Source organism: Podarcis cretensis, assembly GCF_951804945.1.
Source record: "Podarcis cretensis genome assembly, chromosome: 4".
Classification (NCBI taxonomy): Eukaryota; Metazoa; Chordata; class Lepidosauria; order Squamata; family Lacertidae; genus Podarcis; species Podarcis cretensis.
In genome coordinates this window covers 38,024,396-38,047,635 of record NC_137173.1, presented here as the reverse complement: position 1 = coordinate 38,047,635, position 23,240 = coordinate 38,024,396, and the positions used below count along the sequence as shown (strand labels likewise).

The 23,240-nt window shown below is 41.1% G+C and overlaps 1 protein-coding gene across 1 annotated transcript; it reads left to right on the top strand.

Moving 5' to 3' along the window:
* The first annotated feature begins 855 nt into the window (after window positions 1–855).
* Window positions 856–22,572, top strand: IFT57 (intraflagellar transport 57). The gene is made up of 11 exons (XM_079974442.1): window positions 856–1,105; window positions 7,285–7,447; window positions 9,248–9,366; window positions 12,811–12,901; window positions 13,958–14,026; window positions 14,979–15,098; window positions 17,883–17,954; window positions 18,497–18,628; window positions 18,929–18,991; window positions 21,382–21,448; window positions 22,197–22,572. The coding sequence occupies exons 1-11, from the start codon at window positions 924–926 to the stop codon at window positions 22,376–22,378; spliced, it is 1,260 nt and encodes a 419-aa protein (XP_079830568.1). The 5' UTR covers window positions 856–923; the 3' UTR covers window positions 22,379–22,572.
* The last annotated feature ends 668 nt before the right edge of the window (window positions 22,573–23,240 follow it).

The window sequence follows — 23,240 nt, the reverse complement described above, 5'->3', positions numbered from 1 at the left end:
TGGTTTAAGTGTGCCCATAAAGGCATTATAAGAAAATACCTACCTTGAACTTTTAATTTCAACTGTCAGTCTCCCTTCAAAACTACAGGACATTTCAGTTGCAACATTCCATAGACGGAGAACAAATGCGGAGAGAAGCATAATAAGGGAGGAGAGCAGGAGCCCTTGAAAGCTGCACACTAACAGTGCCTGCCTGGACAGCGGACCTCTCTATTACAATGAAATATATAATACAGCTATTTAAATTAGTCATGACTTCTAAATCTGCATATGGTAATAAAATGCAGCTCGTGCAAATAATAATAAGTAGTAATAATAATAATTTTATTTCTACCCCGCACATCAAATCTGTGCGCCTTTTTTAATTTTTGCGGGGTTCGTTTGTGTTTGATGCGTTCCCTCTTTTTACGGCGATGCGTATACACGTCTCCAGCCGTTATAAACGCACGAAGGGCTTAAGCAGTTCCCTTCCGCCGTGGCAGAAAAGAAACGGCTCCTTCCTTCGGCCACTTTAATGCCACGGCGCCCCTGCCTGCCTCCGCCTCGGCGCTGCCCTTTGGCCGCGGACATCGCAGCCTCCCTCTCCTTCCGAAGCGGACTGAACGCGCGTGACTCCGCCTCCGGGGACACGCCCCTTTCGCGACCCCTGGCAACAATGGAACCTCAGCCGAGACATAAAAGGGAGGTAAGGAGGCAAAGCGGAGTGTGACGTACTCGCGAGGCGACTGGGGGAGGGGAGCGCCGTGCCGCTCTACGCACGCGCAATGAGGCGGCGACGAAACGATTGGGTCCGAAGCACCAGGGGAGAAGCGATTGGCGGGCGAGTATTCGGATGGGCGGGGTTTGTTTCCCCGGCTACGCCACCGCCGCCGGCCTCGCCGCTTGCGTGTTGTTGTGCTGGGCAAGTCCGGGCTGGCTGAGGGATGGTCATGGCGGCCGCTGAGGAAGGGGATGCCGCGGCGGCGGCGGCGGGGGCCGTGGAGCGGGGCCCCGGCGCGGTTTACCACATGTTCGTCATGATGGAGGACCTTCTGGAGAAGCTGAAGCTGCTCAACTACGAGGAGGAGGCGGCGCTGCGGAGCCACAACATGAGGCCGCCCTCCAGGTAAAAGCGGGCCTAACTCCCGTCCAGCAGCCCGCGCGGCGGCGCGGAAGGGGTGGTGAGGAAGCTCCCGGCCGAAGAGCGAAAGGCTCGGCCCTGCCTGCGAGGCGTACACGTGTCCGCGGCAAGGGATGGTTCCCACGTGCGCGCGCCCTGCTGGGTCAGCCCTGCCCCTGGTTGGTCTCCTCTTGGTGGCTGGCAGTTGAGTTTGTCTCTTGGGAACTCTGGTGGTTTGCGATTCCCCCCTGCAGGTGAGTCGGTTGGTGACCGCGGCGCACGCTGAAGTTTGTGCAGGACTAGTAATGTTGTTTGGAGAGCGGGGCCGCCGGGTGCTTTGTCTCTGTGCCCGCGCTCACTTCGGGGTGAGCAACTGCGCCGGAGCAGAAGAGAACTAGCTGCCAGATAAAACGGGCATAGGCTTTGTGCTGCATGTCTGCATGCTTCGTCCGTTTTCCAGGGCACGCGTTTTCTTCTGCAGCCCCTGAGAAGCGAAGTGATTAAAAACTTACATTTTGGATGAGTTAGGACTGTGACGGCTGCACGTTTTCTTAAAATGTTGTTAAACTTGGTGGAACTTCCTTCTGATGGAACATGCGTGTGGTTATGCTGCAAGAGTTGGTGATTTTTGTTTTTAACATGTTGGATGTCTTATTGTTATTATTATTTATTGAATTTATATACCCCCCCTATACGTATGCGTTTTGAAACATTAGTGCCCTTCTAAATTTTAGAAGGCGAAGAACTTTTTATTTGGAGGAATCTGTTCATAAAAGTGTGCCATCTAGTGCAGCAGGGGGTTGTGATCCAATCAGTATTAAGATGGGACTTTTCTAGATGAACTTTTGAGATTTTGCTTGGTGAGGAAAAATCTTTCCTCTCAGACTGATAAATAAACAATGTCATTTTTTTATTAGGTGAATAAGTAGTTTTTAGACATTGAGGTGTTCCATTTACAGTGCTCAATCCTGTAATGTCAGTGACCTAAATTTGCCTAGTGTTTGGGAGTGGTGTTGAGGTTGTACATTGGATGTGCATCAGGCACAGATTCTTTCTCTGTGAGAGTCAGCAGAATTGGTCATATTTATGAGGAGAGAACTTGCTTGTTCATTGCAGTCTTATTATGGTGCTGGAGGAGACTCTTGAGAGTCCCATGGACTGCAAGAAGATCAAACCTCTCCATTCTGAAGGAAATCAGCCCTGAGTGCTCACTGGAAGGACAGATTGTGAAGCTGAGGCTCCAGTACTTTGGCCACCTCATGAGAAGAGAAGACTCCCTGGAGAAGACCCTGATGTTGGGAAAGATGGAGAGCACAAGGAGAAGGGGGCGACAGAGGACGAGATGGTTGGATAGTGTTTTCGAGGTTACCAGCATGAGTCTGACCAAGCTGCGGGGGGCAGTGGAGGACAGGAGTGCCTGGCGTTCTCTGGTCCATGGGGTCACGAAGAGTCGGACACGACTAAACGACTAAACAACAACAAACAACAACAACCTTTGGTGTACCCTGCTTCCATTTGTTTTGTTCCGCTTTCCTCATCTGTAGCCCTAAGACTGATCCTGGCTTAGACAACGTTGGACCTGTTCTTTGTTCTGCTCTGTAATACACCGTAAATTCTAGTGCTCCAAAGTGCACCAAAAATAGTAGGTCCTAGTGGGAGACACTGTTAATGGATCTTAAGTTAATTGACTTAAGTTATAAAAGGTGAACTTTATCAGACTGTGGCTTACTGATCACTCCTTAAGGGTAATTGTTGCTCAGAATTGTTTGTGCTGTGACTGGTGAAAGTTTTGCAGGAATTTAAGCTCTAGCTCTGACTAGAGTCTGTTACATCTTTGAAGTACCAAAGCCATGTTTTAGGGGTTTTATTTTCATCCTCAAATTGTGGCACTCTTTTCATCTACAGATAAAAGAAAATACAAAATAGTATTCATTCATTAATCAGCCTGATTTGTTCATATTGTTCTTGTAACTCTAGCAGAGTGGCTGTAAACATGGAATAATTTAATTTAAGCGTGGCCAATTAGGCTTTTTGCCAGCTTGACTGTTAGTGTCAATCCTTTTGCGGTTTGGATGAAAGCTGTGTTCAGAGAACTTGTGTATGTTGCTCAAATGCTGTGCAGAGTAGAATTTTTGTAGTTTCTGTGTTCATGATTTCTTTTTAAATGTTCCTAGGCTTTATACCTGAGGATATATGTAGTACACTTGACTTATACATACTTACCTAGGAGTATCCCATTGAACTCAGAACTTCTGTGTAGACACACAAGGAATTGCACTGCCGGAAACTAATTGTTATCTGAATGAGGTTTTAGGTTAAGAAGAAGATGATGCTTTATCTTGAACAGCTCTTCAAAGCACCTCGTTGCATCAGTTGATTATTGTTGCGCACATTTTAGTCCTTTTTTGTTCATCAGTGTAATCCATATCAAAGTTACAACTTCTAGGACTACTCAGCTATAATTAAAATGTTTTCTGTGTTGTGCAAGGTAAAACCTTTGTTCTCACCTTGCTGAGCTATATTCTTCCAACTCCATTTTACATGTTGGCTTTTCAAAGCATAGTTGATGAAAATGCAAAATAAGATGCTGGCTTGTTCCAGACATCATTATCCTTCACTTGATAAACAAACCATAGTTGTTTGTTTTGAAATGAGCTGTGTAGTCCTCCTTTTGCCCCTTCCCACCTCTCCTCCCATGTCCACTTCTGTCAAAGCTGTCTTTGATTCTTAAGACTACAGTTTCCGGTGGTGTCTGAACTAGAAAACTGCACTTTATGCACTCCCTTCAGTTATAACACCCAGATCAAATCAACACCCAGTTATAACACCCAGATCAAATCAACTATTCTCTTCTGTGAAATAAAAAAAATATTCTGGCTCACAGAAGAAAATATGATTTCGCATCAGCATTGATGTTGCACCACATCATGCACACATACACGCGAGGGGGCTGTCCAGGCCCCCAGAATAGGAGGGGGTTGAATTGCGGAGAGGTGTCCCTCTGCTCAGCCCTGCAAGCCTCTGCCTGCAGAGTCATGCCAGTGTCACTCAGCTGGCTCAGAGCTCCTCTTTCTGCCTGTCTACTGGGTGGGTGACTGGAAAGTTCCTCCCCCCAATAGGGTGTTGGGGTGGCATGGGGCTGAGCCAGATTCCTTGGATCTCAAGGCAGCCTCACTGCTGTCTGTGTAATGGCATCAGCCCCCATCTGGGATTAATTGCTGCACCAACTCCAGGCTGGCACAGATATGTGCCTGCCCTCCCCTACCTTTCTGCCCCAGCCAGCTTGCACAGCAGGGATGGGTGGCCCTGCTGCTCCATTAAGCCCCACCAGGCAGAAACCAGGGTTTGGATTGTGCCAAAAATTAGCAGATTTTCAAAAGAATATTATTCACTAGCATATTGGTGTAGCTGATTTGCAGACTTGGTTTGTTGCGGGCAAAAATGGCAGATCTACCAATTAACTGTTCTGAGATATGTCACACAGTTTCATTACTTCAGTTTAAATAGAAAACTTGCATTAATTTGGAAATGCTTTTAATGAAATGGTAAAGTTATTAAACACTTTCTTTTTCCGAATTGGATATACTTTGAAATAAATTATAATCCATTTTTATTGCAGATTTAAGACACTCAGAATATGAGAATTGAATCAATATTGTTGCATGTGAATAAATCAGATTCAAGTAATACAGCCCCCTAATACTACTGATTGTTATACAGTATCCTGTTCTCAAGATACTGGCAGGATTTGGGAGTTTGGAGTTTAAAGTATTGCCTAAAGAGACAAGTCATTGTTTCTGTTTCTTGGGAAGAATGTCACTGCAGAAGTACATATTGTTATTATAGTTGATAGGTGTCACTTGCTTATACAGTGGTACCTCGGTTCCCAAACACTTCCGTTGTCATATGTTTCGGGTCTCAAACGCTGAAACCCGGAAGCAAATGCTTCTTCCTTTTAACGTTTTTCGGAACCGAAACGTACGATGCGGCTTCCGCTTAGTGCAAGAAGCTCTTGCAATTGATGGGAAGCCATGCCTTGGTTTTCAAACGTTTCAGAAGCCAAACAGGCTTCCTGAACAGATGACGTTTGAGAACCGAGGTACCACTATATTATATGATACAGTGGTGCCTCGGTTTACAGATGCTTCAGGTTACAGACTCCGCTAACCCAGAAATAGTACCTCGGGTTAAGAAATTTGCTTCAGGATGAGAACAGAAATCTTGCGGCGGCTGCACAGCAGCAGTGAGAGGCCCCATTAGTTAGAGTGGCATCTCAGGTTAAGAACAGTTTCAGGTTAAGAATGGACCTCCAAAACGAATTAAGTTCTTAACCCGAGGTACCACTGTATTGACTACATTTTATTTAATAAAAGCAGTAGTTGCACTATCTTATTCAAAACCATGCAGGCCAGGGCAGATGGTGGAAGGTCACTTGGTGGTTTAATTGTTTGCTGTGCTAGTTCCAAGGTGGCACAGCTAAGAAATTTGATTATTGGACCTTAGGGGACCTGAGAGCTTTGGATCTGTAGATCCGTAGCCTCTGGTATGCTGTCTCCAAACATTCCATTAGCAGGGCTTTCTGTTAATATTAATGTTCCCTGTGTGTGATATCTTTTGTTTCCTCATTTTTGTTAAAGAGTTTTAATATGTTGTTCTTTTTTCATTCTGCTTGTTTAAGTTTCTAGGATCCTCCATGTTGAAGGCCTAGACTTGGTAACAGTAGATTTTTAAAACAAATATAAATACTCTGTTAACATTAAATGAATACCTTAAATAGTCACTAGTACTAAATTAATCAACTGTCCATCACCTTGGCATCCATAAGTGAGCTAAAATAACAGGTTTTTCAAAATACTTCCAAAGCTGCTGTTTGAACTTAGCAGATAGAACTTCATTTTAAGAAAGGAGGGTTTGTTGGCCAAATTTAATCTCTTTTTGCTTTGTAAATTGTGGACACTGTAGTTTAGGAAATGATACCTGTATGGGGTGTTAGGGGAAGGGTAGAAAATGTTGCTTTGGGGATAGCTTGTCCACCTTTGGTCCCCACCCTGCACTCAGCTCTCACTTGTGGCTCTTAGAATCTGTCAACATGCGACAGTGGCCACACCCTGAGAATGCTTTTGACTGGCCAACTAAACCAGGTGGGGGAACCCGAAGGGTCTCAAACCCTCAGTGAGTTAGGACCTTTCTCTGCATGCAAACACAGGCCTCTGGTGGATTGAGCGGACAAGATCAATAGTGGGTCCAGTGGTCAAGAAGGCAGTCTCTGCATGTGCTGCAGAAGGAAATGTTGGACAGATGGGGCTCATCAGCCTGGGAGTGTAGCCCATCTAGGAGAAGGAAAATTCTCATCCTAAACCTCTGCTGCCTTGTGGGATATCTTCGGGAGAAGAAAAGGCTCAGGAATAGACCCTACACAGATCTGAGTGGAGTCCCTAAGACGGTTGAATGGCACCTTGTACCCCTCCTTCTGGCAACTCCTGCCATCAAGCTGGTGCCAGATGTCTAACTACTTTCTTTTGGACCACATCGGCAAGGCTGAGAGGGAAGTCTTGTCATTGGGGCAGCCCAGGGACCTCCATACACAGTACTGTCCAGGAAGGTCACTTTGGTGCGTCTAACACAGTGGCTTGCCTTTACCACCAGGGGCACATTCTCTGTCTCTCAAGACAGACGGCGGCCAACAAATGTGCCCCTCACGCCCCAATTTGAACATTTCTTATTTGTAACAAGATTTCTAAAGTAAATTTCTGTTTTATTGACAATATGAAGTATTGTGCATTTGTCTGAACTGCTGTGTACTTCCATAGAAGGTCAAGCTGCAAAAAGTTTTATAAACTACCTGATAATCAAATCCCTTTTGAACTCTCAAGTGCAGCTTTAATACTCTTGAGAATTGCATTTACAGCTTTTGACTCAAATTAATTATCTGCAGGGTGTACATACACAATGGAAGTCATGGCTCGTTATGGCATAACATTTTGAAAGTACTGCAAAGAAAATAGCACATCTTTCGGGGAAATTGCTTGTCAGTGAAATACCAGCCCTAATGTCATCCTTGAGAAAAGCAATTTGGGGGCATAGAGGGTTATAGTAATACAGATAAGTTCTGTTAGCTAGAAGGACAAGATTTTTCAAGATAGGGAGGCTAATCTTTGTTTTTTGTTTTTTCCCTTTTAAAACAGGCACTACTTTGCACTGCCCATTAACCCAGGTGAACAATTCTACATGTTCTGCACCCTTGCTGCCTGGCTAATTAATAAAGCAGGGCATCCTTTTGAGCAGCCGCAGGAATACGATGACCCAAATGCAACAATATCTAGCATACTATCAGAACTGCGGTCATTTGTAAGTGGATCATATTTTGTGTGTATCTGAAATTTTTTGGTCTGTCATAATCACTTTGTAGGTGACTTATATGCTAGTTCTTTCTAACTGATCCTTAAGTAGAACTATATTGATTTTTAAACAGCTACAGTGGTTTTGCAGACCATGGTCTAGGACCAGGGATATGTTTTTGTCACTCTTATCATGTGTAGTTGGGCTGATTTTAAATCAGGATTGTCAAACACCCAAGTTCATCAATACAACCCAAGTGTCATACTGTATGTACTCTGTGGTTGACACTCCATTTCCCATCTTTTCATTTACTTGGAAATAATCATGCTGAGTTTCTCTTGGGTCGGCTGCATTTTGGATTACTGAAGATTTTGGAATTAAAGAGAGGAGAGAAAAATGGAATTGTTTTTAAGGATCAAATGGAAATGAAAACACGGCAGAGATGCTTGTATACTGCAGTTGAATTTATATTTTTAAAGGGAAGGTGGCTAAGAATTGAGCTTCTCTTCTCTTACTTTGTTTCTTGAAAGCTTTTGCACTAATGTGTGTGCATGTTCTGATACAGAGTTTGACTAAATGATTAGTTTTCTTAGAAAATAGACCCAAACCACACTATTACTGTTAGGACAACCAGTTGGAAGACAGGACTAATTCCTGTTCCTTGTATAGTTGTGTGGAAGAGGGAACTTCAGCAGGTGCAATTTGTCATATCATAGAGTTGCAGGGTGGAAAAAGTGACAGGGCCTTGTCATCCGCCTCCTCCTGAACAAGAGTGATTCTGTCTCTCCGCTGGAGCAGGTGGGTGGATGCAACAGCAGTTGCTTTGTATGGGAGTGATTAACACCAGTTCATTTCAGTGTTGCTTCTAATAAGTGGGTGGGGGAGTTGGTTCTGAATATAATTTTTTATTCTCATGCTGTTTTCAGTTCTTCGAAACAAAGCCCGAGCAGACGCTTTTTCATGTGTTAAGTGATCCTCTGGCTACATGTAAACAATATATCAAAATGTGGTTGGAATTAACCATAGCTTGAAACTGAGATCATGCGTTGCAATTCCAAATGTACAGCAGACAAACATACTTTAGAACTATGTTTTAATTTTCTTTCATGGTGGAGCAAGCTTCTGGAGGCACAGTGATGGCCGTAACTATGACTTGTCAATTCGGACATCACACCAAATCATAGTTAGCACTACCCGTAGTTGGGAAACGCACTGCAAACTATTATTTCTAATTTTGGTTTGCCAACCAATTCAGAACCATAATTTCTCAGCTTGGACATCCTACCAGTCATAGTTAAGTTGATTTAACTACCGTTTGATGTGGTATGTAAATTGACTAGTACTGGGAGAAAAATGTTCACCTAGTTTCTGAATAAATTGCTATTTTAGTAATTCCAGGAATCAAAGATGAAACTGAATAAGCACCAATCCAAGTAGTGTAGCTATGGATTATTGCCAGGAAAGGTCTCTTAAAAGCCAATGAGAAACTGTTATATGCTTTGGCTGTCATGCTCACATTTAGACTGTACATCCAAATAGAAAACTCAGATGTAAGCCAGTATGGATCATGATTGCAGTAATCAGAGGTCTGGTTCACACATGTATGTACGACAATTGATTTCTCATCACCTGATATTTCCAGCTGAATGTATGAACTGGCTCCATATGTGATGACTCACTCACATAAACTTTTGCTTCTTGGTGCTGTGTCCACACACACACTCAAACAACTCCTTTGTGAATGAAGAAATGTAGTTAGTAGATGTAATGATTTTGTATTTCTGGTAATGATATCTATCTTTGTTTTAGGGCAGATCTGTGGATTTTCCTCCTTCAAAGTTAAAGGCAGGTTATGGAGAGCAGGCATGCTATGTTCTTGATTGTTTAGCTGAAGAAGCCTTAAAATACACATCCTTTGCATGGAAAAGGTATCCTAACAAGATAATCTCTTACATTTCTTCTTTTCTGGGAATTCAGGCATTAATTGTATAAAATGAGAGAGCCAGAGCAATGCAAGCAGGTCATTTCCAACTATCATCTTCTAATGCTGTCTTTTGAGATACATGCCTAAGTTTCCACACCACTTTAGTTTTTGTTCTTGTATGTTTTCACAGTCAGTCTGCACTTTTTACTCAGTTGTTGAGTGAGACCCAGATGTCCTTCTCATGATGGAGGCTCTATTACATATATGTTTTGTTTTCCTACCATGTGAATCATAGTATTTTTGATGCTGGTAAACTGTAGTTTTCTCCCTAGCAAGAACACCTATTTCCACGACTGTCTTATCTCTCAAATTTTTAGCCCACCCTTCCTTCAAGGAACTTTAAGTGGAGCATATTGGGTTGTCTCATTTTATTGTCTCAATAACCCTGTGGGATAGGTTAGGGCTGAGATAGACTTGCTTGCTTCAATACCTTCATATGGAAATATTGAGCAGAGACTTGAATCTGGCATGTCCATGCCCAGGACCCACACGCACTGTAGCCACAGCTCTGCAAACAAACAACTAGTGCTCATAGCATCACAAGTGCTGCTGTAAGGCAGTGCTTAAGAACATGAGTTGTAGGTTCTGATTTCAAATCTCTGCTCAGTGCCAAACTTACTGGGCAGGTCACACTGTTTCTCAGTGTCTTCTCCCTTTCTTCTCTGGGGAAATGATAACAATTTGTTAGCCTCATTCAGTTACAGATACACACACACACCAGATCTTATTTAATATGTTTCTTTGCCTCTTTCATACCAGGGTAGTAAAAATGATGTACAAAGCATTTAAACTACAGTATAAAAAACCATTTACAAAAAGATTGCAGTACAAGTGCCATTAAAATACAAAATAGCTACAATACTCTAATAGTTAAAGGCAAGCTGCAGCAATACATACCAAGCAATGTATACCAGGCCATGCAGAGACAGTGAAAGTGGTGTACACATTAAAAAAGAGGGGGGAAAACAAAGTATCATTTAAAGATGCATGCAGAAGAAGTCAAATATACCAAACATGAACAAATTGGTTTAAATTTTCAATATTTTATTGGCAACTGCAAGTACTGCAAACTTAAATAAAACCCCAAAACCAAGAAGCAGATATTCCCATGATCCACCGTGTAGATTGGTTGGTGGTTTTGGCTAACAGATGTCCCACAAATGTTGTTTTTAATGGATTGTACTTGAATTTAGGGACGCGGGTGGCGCTGTGGTCTAAACCACAGAGCCTAGGGCTTGCCGATCCAAAGGTCGGCGGTTCGAATCCCCGCGACGGAGTGAGCTCCCATTGTTTGGACCTAGCTCCTGCATACCTAGCAGTTCGAAAGCATGTCAAGTGCAAGTAGATAAATAGGTACCGCTCTGGCGGGAAGGTAAACGGTGTTTCCGTGCGCTGCTGTGGTTTGCCAGAAGCCGTTTAGTCATGCTGGCCGCATGACCCGGAAGCTGTCTGCGGACAAACGCCGGCTCCCTCGGCCTATAGAGCGAGATGAGCGCTGCAACCCCAGAGTCGTCCACGACTGAACCTAATGGTCAGGGGTACCTTTACCTTTACTTGAATTTGATGAAAATTAACATGACATGGGCTGGATTCCCCCCCCCCCAACAACAGGTGTCTCTGTCACCTCTCAAAATAACAGTGACTCATAGCAAAAGAGCAATGTTGAGCATTGCATAGAAATATTTATATGCGGATTTCAAACTAGCTGCTTTTGTTTCCCTTTTCCCTGTGAGCTTTCAGAAGCACAAAAAGTTAATCACTGTTATTCTAAAATGGAAACCCACCACTAAGGTGATGGCCTAAGCAAGGGAAGGTCAGTAGTCTCCTGTTCCAAAGCCACCTTGGAGTTAATCCAAAGTGTGGGTTCAATATCATGGATAGTGCTCTTGCCAGTGAAACCAAAACCTCCAAGCTGTTTCACTGATACCCTGAAGCAACTGGCTGGGTTTTACAGCAGGGCTAGGTAGTCATTGACTGGAGGCTCCACCCCCACGAGTGCTGCCTACTGGCTAGTTAAAAGATTGGTGCCTTTTTGCTGCAGCCGATTGTTCCTTTGGGGTAACAGAATTTCCAGCTGTGGTGATCTTCCAAGACTCTCTTGATCCCATGGGAATCTACAGTCTTGCCATCCAAATCTGGTGGCAAAGGTCTCTTCTCAGGGCTAAGGAAGGCTCTGGTGTCAACAGACCTACATGGGAATAAATCAATCTCTTCCTCAGAACTGCAGTGGTTGGAGGACTCAGCCTTTGAAAGGTCCTGGTTCAACACCATGGCCCAAAGCAGGCCAGCAGTAGGCAGGCATGTTTAAAAAATAATAATAATGGGCCTCCCAATGCTCTAAATCAGAATATGATTTAGGGAGCAATCCTAACTCCTAACCAGAGAACAGTGGGCTGTAAGGAGTGGCAGACCCACAGCTGCATCCAAAGCCCTATTGCTCCCACCAGCCAGAGTGCAAAGCGGGGAGTATTATACCCAGATTTTGCTTCACCGGGTCCAGGCTGACGCAGCAGACAGGAGTGGAGTAGCTTAGGATCCAGCAGATCCATGGCTGGCCCTGCTCTACCCCCTCACAGCCTGTTTCAGGCCCTTACACCAGTAGTAGCCTGTCAGCAGCCCGTGCTTTTAATGAATGCAGGGAACCCTGTGCACTGGGGGAGCATGTGCACACACACACACACACACATGAGCCCAGCAGAGATAGCTAAGGGCAAACCTACACACACACACACACACCACACTGGCAATGCGGATTGGGAGTTAGCGTTGCTCAGCTGGCGTGTTTGACTTATAACTAATATAAAACTATAGCATATTACTTTAATTTTACATGCTGCATAAATATCTCGGAGCTTTCCAATAGCCCCATGTATTTAAACTGAAGTATTTGATTAAGAGAAGAAACCAATTTAGTTTAAACATTATATTCAAACCAACTCAATGCTTTGCTTGGTAATCCCCCCCCCCCATGCTTGTAAAAAATTTAAGGCATGGCCATTCAATAGCATACACTTTTCTTATATTATTTAGATTTCTAAGTAAAAGAAATTAAAGCACTGGAGCTATTAACATACTAATTTTAGTACACTCAAAAGAGCCGTACATTTATGTTTATTGTATTTGCATAAATGCTTCCTAGGCATAAACATCTGAAAAACTTAATTACAACTTTTAAATTGCCCTATTTGATGGATATCATTTTTTTCAAATTCATTTTATGAAACAATGCATTTTTAGAAACTTTCCACAGAAAAATATAGCAGCAGAAGATTTTTCTATCCCATATCACTGCCTAGCATTGCTTTCAAAACAGCTGCATTTTTACATTAGCTGTCTGTCTGTCTATATCTGTCGTAACATTCTCAGAGGCTTGCATTCATTGTTTTAGAGCAACATATCCAACAGAGGAGCTAGAAGAAGAAGCAATAACAGAAGATGATGCTGAACTGACCCTTAATAAAGTGGAAGAAGTAATTGCGGTAGGTATAGGTAATTTTTTGTTGACATTAATTTTATTGTTAAATGTGAAGACACTTTTCTTACGAAGTGGAAATGAGGTAAAGGAATAATTTTGTGTTCCACATGAAAGGCTTATGAGTATGGTTAGCTCTGTAGTACTGTCTTGAATTAAGAAGTGTAAATAGTCAGTCAGAGAAAGTAGCAGTCTAGTCTGAATATTTTGTTGATATAGCATATGCTCAGTAGATTTGTCACTCAGAAAGCCAGTTAGGCTTGTCTGCATATGGCGGCAGAGTGTGGTAGTAGTGTTCATTCTGGATGATCCCCTTTTTTCATGTTGCCCCAGAGGGGGGTGGAAACCTTTAGAAACTAGCAGAGTAGGCTAGAATTGTTGCCTAAACAATTGTGAAAATTCTAGTTTAAATTGCTGCAAATCAAAGGGTTCCATACGCTATATGTTTTGTACTGTATATTAGCAGTCCACACCATTCTGTGGCACATGCTTGCATGAACCAAAAGCTAGTATATAGAATGAAAAGGACTGATACAGCTTGCAACAGTTCATGTTAATGTGGCAGCAATTTTCCAGCTGTCATAATCGTAGGACTTTCTGCCTGCTGCCTCCATGATTGCTCAGTTTCCTTGCCATGTTGCCTTGTTCATGTAAATACATGTACGGTGGGTGTCCAGAATTGCTCATACATGGAGCAAAATTTATTGTGTGAGCCAACCACCAGCGATGTTTTAACGCAAGGGGGGCAATGCAGTTGTGGTAGCTAGTGCCAAAAGAGTGGTTCTCCTAAAAAGCTCCATGGGTAGTAGAATCACAGAATTGTTGAGTTGGAAGAGACCACAAGTGTCATCTAGTGCACTGCAATGCAAGAATCTTTTTGCCCAGCATGAGGCTTGAGCCCACAACCCTGTGGTTAAGTCTCATGCTGTACTGATTGAGCTATCCCAGGGTCAGTACATAATACCATTTTTCATTTTTCCTTTGGCAACAGTTGTGATGCAGTTCAGAAACTGTTTTTAAAACACTGCATTTCTTTCTGAACAATATTTTTTATGTTCTTAAGGAAGAAGAGACAGATAATGAAGAAAACTACATTGATCTGAACGTTTTGAAGGCACAAACTTACAAATCGGTAAGTGTTCTTGCTCTTCAATTCACATTGTGCTGTTGTGCAAGTGAAAGACACTTCTGCTCATTCATGGTGCCCATTGCTGCTGCATCGCTGTGTACAGCTTTTCACAATCCTTTGAAGGATGTCTACACTCTTCAAGCCATTTTTGTGTGTGTGTGTGTGTGTGTGTGTGTGTGTGTAGCACAAGAGTTAGTAGATGTGGAAAGCCTCAGCATGCAATTTGAGTTTCACTTAATGCAGCATTGGAAGCACACATGACAGCTTAGTCCATCTACCATATACCATAAATTCTACAATATACCATTAATTCTATGTACCATAAATTCTACAACTTCTCAGTAGTAGTTATGAATTGCATCTTGACTGTGTTAACAATTTCAGTCAGTGTTTAATTTGACTATAATAATAGAATGCACAATGAATTATGCATCGCATAGAGTCTTTAAAGACATCATTGTAGTATTACTCTTATGTTTACTTTCTTACAAATCAAGTATACACATGCTAACTTATCAAACTAGCATTATAATTTGTAATTAAGTAATACAAAAGTTAATTTCAGGAGTTTCCTCATGTTAATTATTTGATGGCTTTTACAAGCAGTGGCAAGGGAGACATCTGTACAGGGAGGTTTTTAATGTTTGAGGTTTTATTGTGTTTGAAATATTTTGTTGGGAGCCACCCAGAATGGTCAGGGCAACCCAGTCAGATGGGTGGAATAATAATAACAATAACAATAACAATAACAATAACAATAACAATAACAATAACAATAACAATAATAATAATAATAATAATAATAATGTGAATTAGTAGTTATTTAAATGTTGGTATGCATCATCTTCAATGTTTGTGCTGGCACTGCAGGTTTTGAAATTTGTGTTCTCTCTGGTATTACTGCATTTTGCAGTTTCATCATTTGCTGATGTGCATAATGTAAACTTATTGATAGGATATGATTGAATCAAAGCAAGAAGAGATTTTAGAATCCACAGTAGATGCAGCTGAGTGGAACCTTGAAGTGGAACGGGTACTACCACAGTTGAAAGTCACAATCAGAACTGATAATAAGGTGAGTAACGACAGTGTTTTGTAGTGGTTGGAGTGTCAGACTAGGACTTGGAAGACCAGTGCTAAATCCCCTCTCAGCCTTGAAGCGCAATGGGTGACCTTGCCTCTCAGCCTAACTTACTTCATGTTGTTGTGGGGGTTAAATAAGGGTGGAGAGAACTCGTTGGAGGAAAAGGTGGGATATAAATGCAATAGATAGATAAATATCTATAGTGCTGCTGCTAATGCAGTAACCCAAATTCCTGGAATGACCTTGCCTTGTGTGTTTTTAAAGGCCAAGACTGTAATCAACACATTATAAATGACTATAAACAGTCATTTCCAAATCTGATTTAGAGATCCTAGTTGCCTTTTCTTCTGCAAAATTTCACAGTTCAATGTGAAGTGCTATTTTAAAGCTACTTGACATCTGAGCACTTAAAATAGATTAGTGTCTACAAGCAAAGTACTTGAAACCCAGCATAAACATGTTTGTACAGTTTTTAGATGTAATGATCCTATTGAAAGTGGTGCAGATGTATAAACAAATAGTTTTTAGGAGGGCATTAAATGGATTCCCTCAACTACCTAAACATTAGATTGGGGTAGCTAATGTAGTGCCCTCCAGGTGTTGTGGACCACAAACCACATTAATCTCAGCCAGCATAGCCACTAATCAGAGATGAAGGGAGTTGTCCACATCTGGTGAGCACAATGTTGACTACCCATGCTTTGGATGTTCAGATTTATGTTGGTTAAGCCTCTCTTGAGGAGAGCAGCTTTTAATGATGCTGTCTTCAAATTAGTCCCACTGTTAGACAGTTGGCATCAAACCATCTTTGACTTCTGCATTTTGTGGTGAGCTCTACTGCCCCCATTTTGCTATATCAGCTTTCTCCTGGTGTAGCCCTCCAGTCTCCATCTAGTTCTCTGCTTATAGCATCTGTTTTGCTTGAAGCAAAGTGTAAGCCATCAGGGATTCCTGTTGATTTTATTACTGCCAAATCTTAGGGCCTCTTTTTCATCTGTATTCTTTTTGGATTCAGCTGTCTTTAGTAGTATTGATCGCTCTGCAGTTTGTGTATTATACACACACACATGTGACTGAATTCTTCTGTTCACACTTGTAAGACTTCATTGGAATCTGTCAGGGTTCTACTCTCCTTCTTCAACACGAACACTCTGGCTGTATTCATCCATATACATGAGTATAATTAGCGTCATTTATCCACCTACATGTAACTTTTCACTTCTATCTAGCTACGTTTAAATGTATTGCTAACATTTACTCAGGATTCCTTGATGGGTTTTTCCAAACTGAACTTTCTGAAGATGGAGCTCTTCTTATCCAAATTGTTTTCCTCCATCTTTCCCCCCACATCCTGTCTGGAAGGCATCAAAACTTTGGGATTGTCTTTAGATACTCCTCTCATATCCCATATGATGCCAGGCGACTGATGCTGTTTCTCAAACATATAAAAATACAAGCTTACTTCTTAGCATGCACCTCTACAGTTTTCATGGTTGCTGCAATTAATGTAGATAGAAAAAATAGAGATAAAATAACCAAATTAAAAGTGCTGAAATCAGTTTACATCTTCTCACAGTCTATAGAAAACTATGACAGCAGCAGAGTAAAAATTTCAGATTTTAAAGGGATTATTCTCTAATTTCACCTCACTCTTTCAACAAATACAGTTCTTGTCTTGCTCTTCTTTCTTCCACATTCTCTCCAAAGTACATCTGCTAAAATCTGGTAGCTTCCCTGTTGCTATAAGGATTCCTCCTCTTAAGCCTGAAATGACTCCTTTTTACCTTGAGTTATTTCCCTCAGTCTCCGCTTCCTCCTGAGAGACCTTGTTTTCATAAACAGGACATGAGGTGGTCAACCTGTGTTTGACCTGTCCCACTTAGGAGTGCAGGTTGGTGTACAGGGTTGTGTGAGCATGATTGAATGCTGCTAAATAAAAAAATCTCTAGGTTTAGCCTAGCCTTCTACCTAAGTATAGAGAAATTTTCTTTACAGTCAAGGAGTATTCAGCTTTGACACAGACTTATACGCCTCATCTGCTGTTTGAGAGAAGTGTAAGCTTCTTGTTTTTGTGTTTCACACAAGTTCATCTATTGTGGCACAATGACTAGAGTGTTGAGCTTGGAGATAAGAAATCTAGGTTCATATTTCCACTGAGCTATGGAGGGCACTAGCAGTCTGTCTCTATCTTAATGTGATGACTTGTTGTAAGACTAAAGTGTTGTAATACACATTGAGGCTTCTTGGAGAAGCTGTGCAACCCCTTTATTCTTCTTCTCTCACTTCTTTAGCTAGTACATTCGGATATCTCCAACACAGCATAGTTCTATCTGGTTATTTTGATCTGACGATTGTCCATATGCATCCATCTCCTATGTCTGGGAGAGCTTCTCTTATGCTGCCTGCTGTGTGTTACTCTTGGCCAGTCCTTTTCCCTTCAGAGATCTCTTGGTGCTGGTACAACATACAATTAGTATGTTGTTTTAAAGTGATTAAAATTCTGCCAGTGCTAAACTTGAACTATTCTGTAGTGAAGGCTGTAATGAAGGTTTTGATTGCATAGTAAATGCAGTCTCAACCTCTTTTCTTGTATCAGAAGGAGTGGAGTTGGAATCAATGTCAGTGTTCAGAGAACTCGGCTAGAATTATTTCTGGAACAAGAATCGTCACAAACAACAATCTGCAGACAAGTATGCCACAAACTTGCTAAGCCATGATTTGACAGGTCTGAAGTAAATTACAAGCTTGTATAAAGCCTTTTTATTTAACTTGCAGGACTGGCGAATCCATGTAGATCAAATGCACCAGCACCAAGATGGAATTGAATATGCTTTAAAAGATACCAGGGTGAGTCTCTGATACGTATAAGTAATTCACATACAATGGAGGTGGTTATGAGTTTGTGACCACACAGGGAATTCTCATTGGAGAACTTCCCCTTTGTGTGTATGTGCAGTCTCAAGTGCTTCTGATTCACTAGTTAGTAAAATGAACTGCTGCTAGGCATTTGGTTTCCTCCTGTGCTAGACTTTCTCTGTTAGCTGCCACTCCTCTTATACAGTAGAAGTTTGGGGTACATGCAAGCTTGAATTGTAACAGAAGTGCTGTTGCTTAAGAACTTTGGATCTAGTTTTGGAGGAGCAATTGAAATATTTTCCCTGCCAACTCTCTATGTTCCTTCAGTAATACATTGGCATGGTCCAAAGAACTATGCAAGCTAGTTTTGAAAGTGAGAGGACTTCCAAAAGATTGCTTGCATATAGGATCAGAACCTGATGGTCAATGGAAAAGAGAGTCTGAAGTCCTACTGGGCATGCCCAAGCTCTTGAGTAGATCTTTAGATCCTTGCTAGCCTTCAGTGAGAACTGACCCGTTTCAAACTCTGACAGGGTTACCTCGACAAACTTCACAATGAAATAAGCAGAACTCTGGAAAAAGTGAGCAGTCGAGAAAAGTATATCAACAACCAGCTGGAGCATTTGGTTCAGGAGTATCGTTCTGCACAGGCACTTCTGAGTCAGGTAACAAGCTGACTGTCTCTTTGTTTTTCTGTAGTCTTGGATTGATGTTAAGAGGCTGTAGTGTTGCCTCTTCCACCATTAACTCTAGGTTTCTACTGTTAAAGCTCAAGCTGTGACTTTTACTCAATGTGCTATTAATGATGTAAACATAAAGAATTCTCTAGGTTGCTCTCATGGCCTTTTAATTATAGATCAGATCATACAAGTCTTTCATTTAAGTTGCTTGTGTGGAATAGGACATATCTCAGGGGTTCTTCTTTTTCCTCTCAAGGTAAAAAAGGTTGTTTCTTTTATTCACAGGCCAAAGAGAAATACCAACAAGGAAGTGGAGGAGTAACAGAGCGGGCTAGAGTTCTTTCTGAGGTAGAACTTTTCTCGGTGGTATTTTACAGTCCAGATGTTTTGTGTGTGTTTTCTCTCCAGAATCTGAAAATCTTAAAATAATGACAAGACAAGCATTTCAATCTTCATCTAATGTGTTAGTACGTTTGTGATGCAATTAGTTCTAAGGCTTACTCCCAAGTAGGGGGACAGACTCGGTATTTTAGAAGTTTTATTTTTGAAATCGTAAACAAACTGAGAGCAAAGACTTAATCAGTCTAGTTCATCAGGCATTTCTCTCATTTGAGGTAATATCACTTAACTCCTTAGTTAAGTGGTTTACTTTGCTGACTTCTGTAAAGTTTTTCAGGCTGAATGAGTTACCGTTCCTTTTCAAATTACTTTTTTATAAGCACTAAGCTTTAATCTTTATTTTTATGAGATGACTAATATTAAATGACAGGAGTGCATAACTTTGTATGACAAGATGGGCCACAGATGAGTGTTTTCATCTGCACCAAATCACAGTTAATGGAATTTGTTCCCTTAATCCATTTTGCATTCTTGATGATACTGGATGGAAAAGTGAATAAGCATGCATATTCATCTTGGCTGCATGCCAGACCTGGCACAATAAAGAAATGATAGGTATGAAGCCTTCATTTAACCAGGGCTCCTGTAAGAGCAGGTAATTAAAGTAACAGAATCCAATTCAAGACCTCCAGTTAAACTTCAAAATAGTGGTTTGGTTGCACTACTGTCATGATTTCGTGAACATTTATATTTTCTTTTCTGCTCTTGCCTTTAACCATTATGGAATGAGTAAATGAAAATCTTGGCTGTATATGAAACAAATCCAGCTGGGATAGTACAGTGGTATCTCTGATTACAAACTTAATTCGTTCTGGAGGTTCGTTCTTAACCTGAAACCGTTCTTAACCTGAGGTACCACTTTAGCTAATGGGGCCTCCCGCTGCTGCCACGCCACAATTTCTGTTCTCATCCTGGGGCAAAGTTCTTAACCCGAGGTACTACATCCAGGTTAGCGGAGTCTGTAACCCAAAGTGTTTGTAACCCGAGGTGTTTGTAACCCGAGGTACCACTGTATTGAGTAAACACACATCACTGGCAACAGTATCTTTGAAAGTGATCTGCTTGGGCTGATAATAATTTGTTAGTTCATTTAGCTTAGGGCACACATTGAGACTGGGTGCTTGAGGTTTATTCCACAAAATGTGAGGATGGAAAATGACCCTTACTTTTCACAGTTCAGACAAATATTTATTAGTGTTTTGTGTCTCAAGATGAAGCAAAATGGCCTTGTGAGAGCCAAATAACCTTCTCTCTTTGGCTGTGTTCCAATACAAGGGCAGGCCCAAACGAGCCTAGGAGAAACATTGTGCTCTCCCACTCCCTTCTCCACTTCTCGCAGGGCTGGGAGGGCAACTTCCACCAAGTTTAGTTCACTTTTACAGAATCCTGGATAGATCCACCTCAGTTATGCAAACCTTGATGTATAATTAATATGGCAAAATGATACTAATCCTGAGGCTACATTGAGTTTAGCCATTCTTCATTTCAAACATGCACTTAACAATCAGCAACTAGTAGCCTAGAGAGATTAATCAATCAATCATTGAATTGTGGAGTTGGCAGGGACCCTGAGGATCATCTAGTCCACCCCCCCCCCCGCATGCTATGAATATGCAGCTTCCTCATACAGGGATTGAACCTGAAACCTTGGCATTATCAGCACCACACTCTAGCCAGCTGAGCTATCCATGTTCAATGATGCTATAGGAATCCTCTCTTTGGTCACTGTACTTTTGGGCTTGTATATAAATTATTCTAAGGCTCATAGTATTAAAATCTGCATGGGTACCTTCCTTTTACAAAAGCCATGAGACTAAAAAATTAGGGTTGTGGCATCGTGGGAAACCTTTAAAAAAATATTATCAATTTTTATTAAACGTTTTCAACATAAAATACAATAAAAGCCAAAATAATAGTAAAAGCCAAAATAATAATAAAAGCCAAAAAATAGTGGGAAAAACAGGAAGAAAGTAGAGAAATGGAAACATAAGAAGAGAAGAATAAAAGGCCCTCTGTCACAATTACATCTTAACCCAGGCATAGGCAAACTCTGGCCCTCCAGATGTTTTGGAACTACAATTCCCATCATCCCCAGCTAACAGGACCAGTGGTCAGGGATGATGGGAATTGTAGTCTCAAAAAATTTGGAGGGTCAGAGTTTGCCTATGCCTGCCTTAACCCTTACTCCACAGACAGAACAACGAACCCTCCCATCTCTCACCTTTTTATGTCTGTGAGGACTTAAATTCAGGTTGTTCCTTGTAAAACCAGTGGTGATATCTTTGGTTTCAGAGTGTTCTAGATTTTGCAAATGATTCATTGCTTACGTTTCTCTTAAGATTACCGAAGAATTAGAGAAGATAAAGCAGGAAATGGAAGAAAAGGGAAGCAGTATGACTGATGGAGGTAAGCTCACCTTTCAGGTCCTTTCTCAGACAAAGCTCCCACCTTCTGAGCAGCTTAGTAAGCAAAAACTCTTAATGCAGAGCAACAAAACTAGAATGGCAGGTTTGCAAAAGATTTCCTGCCCTGTTGGGCCTTGAAACCCTGTGCTGGGGCCTTTGTGAAGACAGGGAGTGATTAATTGAGCATTTTCTATCATTCATATGGGGAGAGGTATGCTCACAGCTGGTAAGAAGATAAAGCATATAGGACTTGTCAGTTGTGGCTTAATTCCATTTTAAAATCCGCATAAGCCTAAACCCTTACCTGGGCTTGCATCACATTCTTGAGGAAAAAACTTATTGTGTATAGCTGTAGCCTCAGGATTTGTAAGGCTGCTGCATCTGGTACTCTGAGAAACTGATTGAATCTGTGCTAGCATATACAGAAAAATAAATCTGTAGAAGATATATTCATTCCCCAGTGCAAAATGTAATACTGTCACTATAACTATGTTTAAAAAATGTATGTACCCTTTAATGCACATTTTGAGATCCAAAATGTCAAAAATTTGATAACCTTATTTTAATATAGCTTCCATGTGAAATTATGAATCCATAAAGTCATGCCTCCAGAGTATTGTCATTCTTTTGTTCATTTAAGTCTCTCTCCCGATTAACAAAGAGAGCAAATTAGGAAGAAAAAACAATACCTTTCTTTGTGTGGAAAGCTAACAGGAAACTCTACTGTTTTGCATTTTCTTTTTTAACAGCTCCCTTAGTAAAAATTAAACAAGCTTTAACCAAACTGAAGCAAGAAACTATTCAGATGGACATACGAATTGGCGTAGTGGAACACACGTTACTCCAGTCAAAGCTGAAAGAAAAATCAAATATGACTAGAGATATGCATGCTACTATAATTCCAGATTCTTCCATTGTTGGTACCTATTAAATTTATTTGATTTTCTTTTTTATTCTAGGCAAATCTGATTTTGTACATTTTTTTACATTATGTATCTCATGTTGCATAGAATGTTACATATCTGTTAATTCTGTCTGTATAAATGCAGTCATATTGCATTTTGTGTCTAAGATTTATTACACAACACTTTTTGTAAAAAAATAAAAAGTATTATGAAAAAATTATTCACAAGCTTCTAGTATGTTAGGCCCAAAGCACTTGGATTGAACATGGTGGATATATTGGAAAACAAAAATCTGGGGTGAAAATGCAATGTTGCAAAACTAAGCAATCAGTAAGGCAGATGATGTCTTTTCTCTTTCATAGGCTTCAGATCAGGGCTATCAAACTATAAGACCCAGGGACCCAGCCTTTTGAGACCTGCTGTAGTCTACTTTACACAGAGTACTGAACTATCTTCAGGGTTAGTTACCTAGTTAGTATAAAGGAGCTGGTTTAGCAATGAGCCCTCAAAAATTATGCCACTGTCCAGTCAAGCATTTTTCAGATCTCATTGATTTAAAGGTGACTAATAAACTCAGAGCAATCCTATGCAGTCTGCTCAGAATTAAAGCACACTGTATTTTGCCTTGAGTTGAATGCCTATTCCCAGGAACTTGTCTACAGAATAGATCCTAAATCTCTCCTGTTCAGAGTGAAGGGGTTGTAGCTTGAGCTGACATGCCTTTTGTGCACAAGCCCCATTAGTCTAATGGGTTTTAAATGCAGCTGTTAACCTGATTAAACACATTTTAATTTATTGTCATGCTTAGTCACTTGGTAGATAGAATCATTCAAATTCACTTACTAATAAATTGTAGGTTGGTAAATAAAATAGACATACTAATTTTTG